General features: G+C 40.4%; 1 protein-coding gene across 2 annotated transcripts in view; it reads left to right on the top strand.

Annotated features, from left to right (window-relative positions):
- cdh12a (cadherin 12, type 2a (N-cadherin 2)) overlaps positions 1 to 12125 on the top strand; it is a 90757-nt gene that overhangs the window by 69819 nt on the left and 8813 nt on the right. For both annotated transcript variants that reach the window (XM_052128162.1, XM_052128163.1), the window contains 3 exons: positions 6589 to 6725; positions 7273 to 7394; positions 10516 to 10630. In XM_052128162.1, the coding sequence (XP_051984122.1) occupies positions 6589 to 6725; positions 7273 to 7394; positions 10516 to 10630 (374 nt within the window). The remainder of the gene's footprint in view (positions 1 to 6588; positions 6726 to 7272; positions 7395 to 10515; positions 10631 to 12125) is intronic.

Genomic DNA, 12125 nt, shown 5'->3' with positions numbered 1-12125 from the left:
AAAGGGATAAAAATATTTATCAAAATATACCAAAGTCAAATTATCTTTAAAAAGGAAATATGAATAATTAATCATAACTCATTATAATTAATTCTAAATATTTGGATCGGTTAATAGAATTAACTTGATGTAGCTGAATTAATCTTACATTCGATTAATCTGTTTGTCAAGCGAACACTCAGTATTGATCGTCTATCAACTCTCGGAAAGGATATTTTTCATGGCCACAGAAAAATTATTCTTGCTTAGCATGTAGCTGTGTGAAATCGTTAAATTGACGTTGATTTACAAGCAGACCAGAATCAACTTGCAAGAATGTACACAAAAGCTTTATTTAATTAAATTATAAACACATAACTAATCTAAACAAACACATACACACAAATCATGCATACATGGGAAATAGAAAAGTGTAAGTGAATGAAACCGGAACAGAACAGGGAAATGAAGCTATGAAAACAGTAATTTAACCATCTGAAAGAACCATCAGTTTCTTACTTCAAAGCACCTTTGTTAACAAAGGGGTTCACAGCTTATACTAAACCTCTGTTTAGTTAGTTAATTGTACAATACTTGCAATGCCTTGACGGTTGAGAGAGTGCCCGGATGCAGTCTCAGGATAAAGTCTTGATGGTTCCTTGTGTCGATGGGGTTGAATTTGCAATCAATTTCTTCCGTGTTGAATGAAGAAATGATGATGAACTTGCGGTGTTAGTTTGACTGTTATGGTCGAGAAAGTTACACATGGTTTGATGTGTTTGAGGCCTGCCAGCCCACGATCTCATGGTCAGACCGGGTGTTCCCTTTACAAAAAGCTTCACTATGACGCTGCGCTGCTAAGCGCTATGGGGAACAACCTTAGTTGTGACCGAGCTGAATAATGTGTGCAAAACGTCAATGAACATTGACCGGAATTTATAGCCTCGGCTGATGTAATCATTAGATGCACCTGTGGCCAGGCTATAAATGGATACGTCACCAGGTGTCGTCAGAAACTCTTTTTTCAGAGCGATTCTGTCTCTGTGTGCTTTACAAACGCTGTCAAAACTTTCTTTCCTCTGTTAGGAGTTAGAATTGGTTAGACAGTGCGCAGTGAATATTTTCCTCTTTTCTCTTCTGTTTAGAAAATATTATATATATATATATATATATATTTAAAAAAAAAAAAGAAAAGAAAAAAAGAGGGAATGACTGAAAGCCGCAAACACTGCATACATTTTTGCTGTTTGTTTGGGGGTAAGAGCACGCTGCTCTCGTGTTGCAGCAGGGCGGGTGCGAGCACTGCGATTTGCTTTAACAGGCAAAGTGCTTCGTGCTCGCCTCGCTTGCTTCTGGGAGTCAGCACTCACAGAAAAAAAAAAAGATTGTTCGTGGGGCTCTTGCATGGATTTGGCTGAGGAGCAAGAGACGGGTTGATCACTTTCTCTCACTCTCTCCCCAAACCCAGCTGGTCCTTAACAAGATCTCGAAGCGCATTCCGACGCTTCTTCGGATCATGAGGAGGATCGCGATTCTCTTCCTGCCTCCGAGCTTTCCGTCCGCGATAAAAAACTCTACGGAGGAATTGCTCGATGTTGTTACTCGTGCGGTTGCCAGATTGGACTGGCCACGTGAAAAAGAGACCCCCAAATGCTCCAAATTAGGGGATAGATTTTATCTTCCAGTCTAAGAAAGGGAACGCCTCATGGGTCCCTTCCCTTCTTTGATAACCTCCATGAAGAGCTTTTTCGCTCATGGAGAACCCCTAAAAAAAAAAAAATGGAAGGGCTTATCAAGCAGCAGGTCAGGCTGGTGCTGCTCTGCACACTATGCTGTTTTACAGGCGTACCAGGCTGACCTCCTGGACGACCTGAGTGTGGGTTCTGCGCTTGATGAGCAAGCCTCAGACCCGCCTCGGTCCTGACTGAAGGGAGGCTCAAAAGCAAAGTGTGGTGAGTCGTGCTCCTCCTCCCAGGGATTGGGGACAGTCTCGCCACCCTTGCTAGCCCCCAAAGCAAGACCTCAGGACTATAAATTCTAGTAAGAGAAAACCCTGACGGTCTTGCGCCTAGATTAGGGGGTAGCTCCCCTCGGGACGGGGCGCGTGCTTCACTTCACCCCTCCCGGTACCCCCTCGAAGCCCCTCCATTCCCGCCACCTCTTGGTGTTTCGGGTTGCAGAGGCTTCCATCAAAATTTGGTGTTTTCGCTGTTCCTACATTTTATTCAGGATGCGAAACACTCGACAACCCCTCAACAGGAAGTGTTAAAATATAATACCCATCTCAGAGATCCTGGCAGCGTGGAAACTTCTGTCAGATATATTCTTTTCTGTGGGTCTTATAAGGGCGTCAGGATTTAATTCTCTCGCCGCTTTTCCGTGTTTCAACGGCGTGTTCTCACTACCGTAAACCGGATTTTTTTTATGTAAAAAAACGACTCCGGGGCATCTGCATTCTGAATTATGTAGACGACTGGCTGATCTTAGCGCAGTTCCAGGAACTGGCAGTTCAGCACAGGGACATCATCTTAGCTCATCTGTTTCTCTGGGGTTGAGGCTCAATGCCAAGAAAAGCGTCCTCTCTCCCACTCGAACACTGTCTATCGGGGCATCGTATGGAGTTCAATCACAATGCGGGCACAACTGTCTCCTGCTAGGATTGAGTCCATTCAGATCACCCTGAGCAAAGTCAGGCTAGGTCAAGGTTGCACTGTTATATCAGTATCAACGATTTCCAGGTCTCAGGGCGACCGCGTCCACGGTGATCCCTCTGGACCTTCTGCTCATGAGACCGTTTTTGTTGTGGCCAAAAGCCAGGGGATTTCTTCCAAGGGCCAAAACCCCTAGGCTAAAAAGGATTACGCGCCTCAGGCTTTGTTCCCTTTCTATGTGGTTCAGACCCCGGTTTTCTGCCTTGGGTCCCACTCTAGGTGCGTCTTGTTGTCGCAGGCTGCTAACAACAGATGCCTCCCTGATGGGCGGGGTAGCGGCCTTAGGTGGTCGACAAGCTTAAGGGGATAGGAGGGTCGTCAGCTCGGTTGTCACAGTCACTGTCTCGGGTTGATGGCTGTATTTCTGGCCCTGAAATACCTCCTCCTGAGGCTACCATGTCTTGTTGCGGGTGGACAATACAGCGGTAGCCTCTTACATAAATCATCAAGGAGACCCACGTTCTTGTCAGCTGTATTTCTGACACGTCGGGTTCTCCTTAGGGCCCAGGGCAAGCTCCTGTCACTCAGGTCAGTTATATCCCTGGATGCCTGTATATGGGAGATTTACGGTCCAGACAGAAAATACCAACGGGGGAGTTAAGAACTCCACCCTAAGGTAGTAGTTGCCCAGTGTTCGCCAGCAAGGGTTTTTGCCTCTTACTGATAGCACCGCGCTGGCCGAACAGGGCTTGGTTCTCTGAGCTAATCTCTTCCCTCGACGGCTCGCCTTGGGAGATTCCGAACAGGAAAGATCTTCTATCTCAGGCACAGGGCAATATTTCATCCCTGCCCCAAATTGTGGAATCTTTCATGTTTGGCCCCTAAGGGTACCAACTGAGGGACACAGGGCTCTCTCCTGAGGTTATCGAGACCTTTTTAAATGCTGGGCTTTTTCCACTTGGAACAAGTTTGGGTGAGATCTTAGGGCAGAAGAGGACCTCTTCGCCTCTATGAATAGCACAATGTCTCCTCTACTTCTTGCTGAAATCACCTAGCCCCCTTGGGTCTGGACGTTAAGACACATACATGACCCAGAATGTATCTGTATGTATTTCTTTCCCCGGTTTCTCTGCTCCTGGGAGTCTTGGCAATGTTCACCAGCTAGGGTCTTGCCTCCTATTAATGGCGCTGCACTGGCCGAACAGGAAATGTTTCTCGGAGTTAATTCCTCTCCTCGACGGCTTGCCTTGTGCGATTGCGAACAGGGAGGACCTTCTCATCCTTGGCCCGAATTGTGAAACCTTTCATGTCTGGCCCCTAAGGGTACCAAATGAGGTTCACAGGGTTTTCTCTTGAGGTTATCGAGACCATTTCAAGTGCTAGGGCTCCCTCCCTATTTTACAGGGCAGAAGAGGACCTCTTCGCCTCTGTTGATAGCGCAATGTCTCCTCTACTTCTCCCCGAGTCGCCCAGCAACCCCCCCCCGATTGTAATAACGCATTCATAGCACAAATGCACCTGCATGCGTTTCCAGCTAACTGCCAGTTTGCTTCAGTTCTGGATTTTCTGTAGAAAGAACTGTCAGCGGGCACTTGCCTCGCCACTGCCAGGTTCTATGTGGCCACTGCGGTTTGCCATGGCTTGGTGGGCGGGGTGCCCTCAAAGAGGCATCCTCATTATTGCCCGGGCCTATGATGCGCACGGTCAAGCTTCGCCAGTAGGTTTTAGGGCACACTCTACCAGAGGGCTCTCCTCCTCTAAAACCTTGGCTAGAGGTCTCCCTCTGCAGCAAGTTTGTGATGTGGCAGGTTGTCCTCTCCGCATACATTCATTCGATTTTTATAGTTTGGATGTTCTGCCACTCCGGGCTCTTATGCCCTTGAGTCGACATCTCAAACTCATGTCTGGACAAGTTTGTGATGCGGCAGGCTGGTCCTCTCCACTCACATTCATCAGTTTTTATGACAAGTTTGTGTTGCGATAGGGTTCTCTTCGCACACATTCATCGAACTTTATGGGCTAGATGCTTTGCTACTCCGGACTCTTATGTCCTTGAATCGACATCTCAGCCCAGGCCTAAACAAGTTTGTGATGCGGCAGGTTGTCCTCTCCACACACATTCATTGGACTTTTCTAGTTTGGATGTTCTGCACTCCGGGCTCTTATGCCCTTGAGTCGACATCTCAGCTCATGCCTGAACAAGATTGTGATGCGGCAGGCTGGTCCTCTCCGCTCACATTCATCAGTTTTTATGACAAGTTTGTGTTGCGATAGGGTTCTCTTCGCACACATTCATCAGACTTTATGGGTTAGATGCTTTGCTACTCCGGGCTCTTATGCCCTTGAGTCGACATCTCAGCTCATGCCTGAATAAGTTTGTGATGCGGCAGGCTGGTCCTCTCCGCTCACATTCATCAGTTTTTATGACAAGTTTGTGTTGTGATCGGGTTCTCTTCGCACACATTCATCGTACTTTATGGGTTAGATGCTTTGCTACTCCGGGCTCTTATGCCCTTGAGTCGACATCTCAGCCCATGCCTAAACAAGTTTGTGATGCAGCAGGCTGGTCCTCTTCGCACACATTCATCAAAATGTAACGGTTTAGATGTTTATGCTACTCCGGGCTCTTATGCCCTTGAGTCGACATCTCAAGCACATGTCTGAGACCTCTCGTGTTTTTGTGAGTACACTGCACAACCGTAGGGGTCCGGACAGCCCCAAGTGCGGCGGCGTGGGTATTGTGTTCACTGTAGCGCTTAGCAGCACAGCATCATAGTAAAGATTTTTGTGAAGGGAACGTCTCGGGTTATATGTGTAAACCTTGTTCCCTGAAAAAAGCGGAACGAGATGCTGCGCTGCTTTGCCGCACTGGGACGTCCCAGGACTGTCCTTAAAAAAGAAGTATCTGAAGACACCCGGTGACGTATCCATTTATAGCCTGGCCGCAGGTGCATCTAATGATTACATCAGCCGAGGCTATAAATTCCAGTCAATGTTCATTGACGTGTTGCACACATTATTAAGCTTGGTAACAACTAAGGTTGTTCCCCGTAGCGCTTAGCAGAGCAGCATCTCGTTCCGCTTTTTTCAGGGAACAAGGGTTACACATGTAACCCGAGACGTTTCCTGTCCCACACGACCAGCAACCAAGAGAACACGACCAGCAACCAAGAGAAGAGAGAAGCGCGAAAGGAAGGAAGAGGGAGGGAGGACAGTGCCCTTTAGTGCCCTTTAACTCCTGAAGTAGGTCATTCCTCTCCAGTTTGGCTTGACCAATGAGAAAGGTTACATTTTCCAGTGGGAAAAGTTCATTTTATGGAAGATGACTCATTTGCATGATTGGAGTAAGCTGGCAGTTTGTGCCCCTTTATGCTCTGATTAATACAATAAGCATACAATGCATGCTATAAGGAGGTGCTATACACCAATGTGCAGGGTGTCACACAAGGATTAATTTGATAGGAAGCATAATACTAATAATGTTACATTATCTAGTGGTTAAACATAAACATCTGTTGGATTATTTATTAAAAAATGGATTATTGTGTGTCTGATTGGTCCAGATGCTACAGTAATGTCAAGTTAAAATAAAGATAAAAATCAAATAATTTTTTTTTTCAATATTAATGAGGGTAAAACTAAAATAATCTAATTTCCCATGCATAGCCATGACAGTATAAGATAACTCAATATGTCAAAACCAAGCATTTAAGGTTTTAATTCTAATTAGTTAAAAGTAACTGTCCAGTGGGTTGCACACAGTTCATGTGAGAAATGTAATAACACAGTAGGAGACTGTTCCAAACACAGGGACATGATGAGATTCCAAGAATTGAGAATTTAAAGTAGCCAGTGCAGCAATTTAAGTGGTATTAATGTTTACTTTTCCTATACATTCTATATTAAAAGTAGGCCAATCAATATCCCTCACTGTTGTCTTTTATTTATTGATTCGTAGGTACTCTATTGAGTGGAGAAAGGATTCTGAAAACCATTTTGACATTGACTCTATTGAAGGAACTCTATCTGTCAGTGAAGCCCTGGACAGAGAGAGAATTGCTGAACACAACATAACTGTTGTTGCAACAAAAGTTAGTAAGTATGATTGTGTATATTTCATCCAGATACAATGTGGGATGCCTAGATACCTGATCATAAGAGCATTGCATGCATTTTTAAAACTAAATTCAAATGGGGATGAATTCCAGTTGCTTCCAAACATTTATAAAGATCACATCCCCATCTGGTGGACATTATTGAGAGTACAGCTTCACGTCACAGCTACAATAAAATTGTAAATTCATAAAACACTGAGCTCACAATAAAGTTACAATTCAAGAGATTTGTCATTTGATAAGTCAATTACCAATTTGTAAAAATAATACAATGCATCTGCAAGCTACAAACAGATTAATCAAGCCATTTTGAAAATGTTTTAACTTTTGTAGCTATAATAAATTCCATATAAGGATATGTTATAACATGAAAGCAACTTCAAAATTATCAGATCCTCAAGAGTGTCAGTGAGTGTCAGTATTACAAGTAGAAGACTTTCATTAGCCCTGTCTTTTGAAAAATTTTAACATTTTGCAATTCCCAGTCTTACTTTTCTCACTGAACAGTATATTGTGTGATCTTTCAGACAACCCCCTGCTGTCCAGCAAAGTTACTGTCACAATCAAGGTGCTTGATGTCAATGAGTACCCTCCAGAGCTTGCCTTTTTATACAAGACGTTTGTTTGTGAAAATACAAAAGTAGGGCGGGTAAGTGTGTGTGTGTGCATGTGTGTGTACCCATGCTTCATGTCTGAGATCTTGGACCTGTTGATTAGTGCTCTTGTGAATTTATGTTAGAAAAGTGTGCCGCCTTCTTTCTTTCTGAAAGTTTACTTCTAGTACAAGAATTATGGAGGAGACCATTACACCTAACTCTAAGTTCTGTTAGATAAGTAAAAAATAAAATAAAACATGTTTCATGCAAAAATGTGTGAAATAGATGACACAATTAAGCATTTTCACAATTCAGTAAATACAGTTAAAGTCAACCAATCAAGACAATTTTTTGGAAAAGAATACGGTATATGCCTTTATTTTTTATTTTTTATTTTTTTTGTGATGCAACGGACCTTAGTCGGGGAAAATAAAATATTCAATTTGACACAAAATAAAAATGTACCTGTGAGAGTTAGATGTCCGTTCTGTTTAAAAGGTTGTACTGTCTAATTCCGAGGGGCACCTTTTAAAAGTTAATTTCTGACGCTTACTGACATTTAAATGTCAATTTAATTTGTATTGCTATTTTAGGATAGTTCACCCAAAAATGTAAATTCTGTCAACATTTATTCTTCCTCATGTTGTTCCAAACCCATTTGACTTGGACGTGGATGTTAGGCAGTAAGTTGGTCAGTCTCAGTAACCATGATCTTCAATTATTCTTATTTTTATTTCTATGCAATGACAGTGAGTGAACTTAGTCTGTTAATCTTCTTTTGTGTTCCACTACAATGAAAGTCATACAGGCTTGGAACAACATAAGGATGATTAAATGATGATAGAATTTATATAACCCATGTATTCCACAGTTTTGTGTTCACTGGAAATGTTTTAGGAAAGAAAAGTTTTCAATGTTTTAACTAAACAATCAATACTAAGGCACACAACATTATAACCCTGACTATAGAGGTTATATCTCTCACAGGCTCATTTTATTCTTGTCAAATGCAAAATGTGTTAGGATCTATAAGTCTTAGTCACATAAGTACACAGTCTAAAAATGCTACAGTAAAAAAATAAAATAAATAAAAACCTTAATTGGTTGACAGGTAGCCTAGTTACCTTAAAATATAAAGTAAAATTTTTTTATATATTTAAAAAGACACTGCATGTAGTTTTACAGTAACATTTTGTAAAAATAAAATGTTTTTGATGAACAAAGTATGATTTTCCCATATAATTAATGCCAAAAATGTATATTATGTTTAACAAGAGAGTACATGTACTTTTTACATTAAATTGTTGTTAAAATTATGGTAAAAAAACAATAATCGGTGTTCCCAGGATTCCCTGCATGACACATTACATTTCTTTATATTTTGTGGGAATAGTTATGTTTCTTCTTATTTTTAATATTAGTTCTGTACATTAGGGTGTTCATTAGGGTGTTCTGTGTTATACCTGATGTAGTTTAGTTAATTTTTATTACATTATTTCAATTTCACATGTGTTACCCTGATGGTGTTTAGTGTTTGTGTGAGTGACACTGAGCAATGTCTCTACATATTTATTGGTCATTGCTTCTGAAAGACCAGTATTGATGAACTTCATGTCATCGTGTGCCCTTCTGTAATTACTACAGTGATTAACAATATATTATAAAGAGAAAAGCAGATTGTTAGTTTCAAAAGTTTAATATATCAAATTCATAATTTAATACAATAAACAACAGTAATACACTTTAAAATACACAGGCCTCAAAATTACATCCTGTGAAGCCTGAAACGTGGTTACCATTTAATTTTATTTTATTTACTGTGAATTTATGGCAACCACAGCAGTTTTTTACTGTAAATGCAACAAGATTTTTTTATTAAAGTGTGCAGACCAATCTCTGTGGTCCCCAGGGGCCCATCAAGGTACTGCAGTGGGTCCTGAGTGAAGATATGTAAAACATACAGGATTTTCTTTACAAAATGTGGAGCATATTGAAGTATTTAATTGAACATTAACATTAAAGATAATGATCTGATATGCATTATATAATGGTGTAATTTTAGTTGATGTTTTAATTAAAGTTATTGGTAACACTTTTCATAAAGATTCAATCCATTTAATCCATTTAAGTTCATGCTGTGCATTATTAACTTTACAACACACAACGCAATGTTGAACAAATTTTTTTTTACAACATTTATTAATCTTGGTTAATATAAATTTATGCAAAATACAATTGTTTATTGTTAGTTCATTCTAGTTCATAATGCATGAAAGGAATAGTTCATCCAAAAATTTAAATTGTCTCATCATTTACTCACTCTCATGCCATCCCAGATGTGTATACCTTTCTTTCGTCTGCTGAACACAAACAAAGATGTTTAGAAGAATATCTCACCTCTGTAGGTCCATACAATACGAGTGAATGGGTACCAACATTTTTATGCTCCAAAAGCACATAAAGGCAGCATAAAAGTAATCCATATGGTGTTTAAATACATCAGATATCTTCAGAAGTGATAAGCTAACTGTCGGTGAGAAACAGATCAATATTTAAGTATTTTTGTTTGTGTTCAGCAGAATAAAAGTCATACACATCTGGAATGGCATGATGGTGAGGAAATTATGAGAGAATTCAAATGTTTGGGTGAACCATTCCTTTAACTATTTTAATTTACACACCTTTTCATTTCATTGTATTGTTACAGATTGAAAATAACATTAAATAAGATTATTAAGTTCTGTAAAAGTATTGTTCTTTATTAGTACATTAAATATAAATTCTTTGTGCAAATTTATAGTATATTTTTAATTCTAATTTATTTTATATAAAATAAACAATGTAAAAAAACAACTGTTCCGTAGTTGTTACCGACAACTGTAAAAAAAAAAAAAAAAAGAAAAACTTTCTGCTGTGCTAAATCATTCAGTCATTTACTCAGTATGCTTGGTCTATTGGGCTGACAGCTCTCAAGTCATTAGTTATGCCCCATGCTAATGACTCATAAAGGCAGTAAGCAACCTCAAAATGATTAATCTAAGGTTTGATTACTCAAAAATGTCAGCTCTGTTGCTGGCTTTTAAATATTATAAGTGCTTTAATGAAATATGTAAGCTCTTATCTGTGGTGTTTCCCAGATATTTTATTCAGATCATTCTCTTCTCTGTTCTCTAGGTGATTCAGATTATCAGTGCCACAGACAGAGACATACCCGCTGTTGAACACCAATTCTACTTCAAATACCCTTCAGACATCAGAAACAGAAACTTCACAATCAGGGATTTTGGAAGTAAGTTGGAAAGCTTTAAAGAAGTACATGACGCATCACTTACAGGTATATAAAAAGGTTTTATTTTCTTTTTTCAACTTAATGTCTTTAGACTATCTGTTTAATGCTGTCTATTACCGCAGACAACGTTGGCAACACTATACAATAAGGTTGTATTTATTCACAATAGTAAATAGTAAATTTAGTTATCATTAACTAAATATTAACAAACATTTATTACGGCTTTTATACATCTAGGTCCATGCTAATTTATGAAAATGCAATTATTAATCATTGATGGTTCATGCTAGTACATAATGCATTAAATAATGTTAGCATATATCACTTTTCATTTTCAAAATGTATTCAAAATGTTCAAAATGTATATGTTGAAATTAACATTAACCAAGATTAATAAATGCTGTTAAAATATTGTTAATTGTTAGTAAAAGGTAAACTAATGTAGTTAACTAATTTTAACTAATAATTGTAACATTGTTTTCACTCATCCCTCAGTTATGTACAAACAGAAAATGTGTTTACAGTAAATACACTTAAATTGTGTACAATTGTCACAATTCACTGTTGTCTGCCCTGTGTTTCACCCGTCATCTGTTGTCATCTAGCTGTCCGGGGACTACACTTCCCATAATTCCCTGCTCTCATCACTGCCAGCTGTCCATCATTCTCCTCACCTGTGTTTCATTTAGTCATTATCATTTGTGTATTCAAAGCCCTGTTGTCTGCTAATTCCATTTCAGTTGTTGTATGTGTTTGACCTCCCGTGTGTTACCTTTGCCTTTCGTAGATGTTTGCACCTGTTAATGTTCTGGTTTGCCATCATGGATGTTTTATTTGTTCCTGTGTCTACCCGTTATTTATATTTGTTTATCATTTCATTAAAAACCCTAGCTGCAGCTAGATCCAGCTGTCTTGACTATCTTCTTCAAGCGTTACAGAACAACGGACCACAAATGGATCTAGCGACGTACTTCGTCCAACTAAGCCAGGCAGATTTAACAATCCGAGAATCCTCCTATATCTTCTCCACCGTTGCCGTCCACACTGGTTTTGATGACACAACCCTAAAGACCACGTACCGGATTGGGCTACCAACATGCCGGTGGAGGAAATTGCCGGAGACAGGAGATTGCACATGGAAGGAGTATGTGAGGCTGGTTTTAAAGACACTCGCTGCAGAGGAACCATCTCATTCAATCCCGGTTTTGGCTTCTGCGTCTTCCACGCCTGAGTCTGCTCCATGCCATGTCATGCATCAGCCTGCTCCATGCAATATCTCACCTCAGCCTGCCACGGCCAATTAGCTGGAAGCCTTCCTCCAGCGGCTCCGCCCGCTCCCCCAGAGACTCCGCCTCCTGTCCTTCTGACTCTGTCTCGACCCTACGGCCACCTTCCGGGCCTCCTGATCCTGTCTCGGCCCTGTGGCTGACAACCAGGCCTCTTGATCCAGTGTCTACTCTGATGTGGTTTTCTGGGTCTCCTGGTCGTCCGCCTG

The sequence above is a fragment of the Xyrauchen texanus genome, chromosome 6, assembly GCF_025860055.1.
Source record: "Xyrauchen texanus isolate HMW12.3.18 chromosome 6, RBS_HiC_50CHRs, whole genome shotgun sequence".
Classification (NCBI taxonomy): domain Eukaryota; kingdom Metazoa; phylum Chordata; class Actinopteri; order Cypriniformes; family Catostomidae; genus Xyrauchen; species Xyrauchen texanus.
The sequence above is the reverse complement of the archived record's forward strand: the minus strand, read 5'-3'. Positions and strand labels throughout refer to the sequence as shown.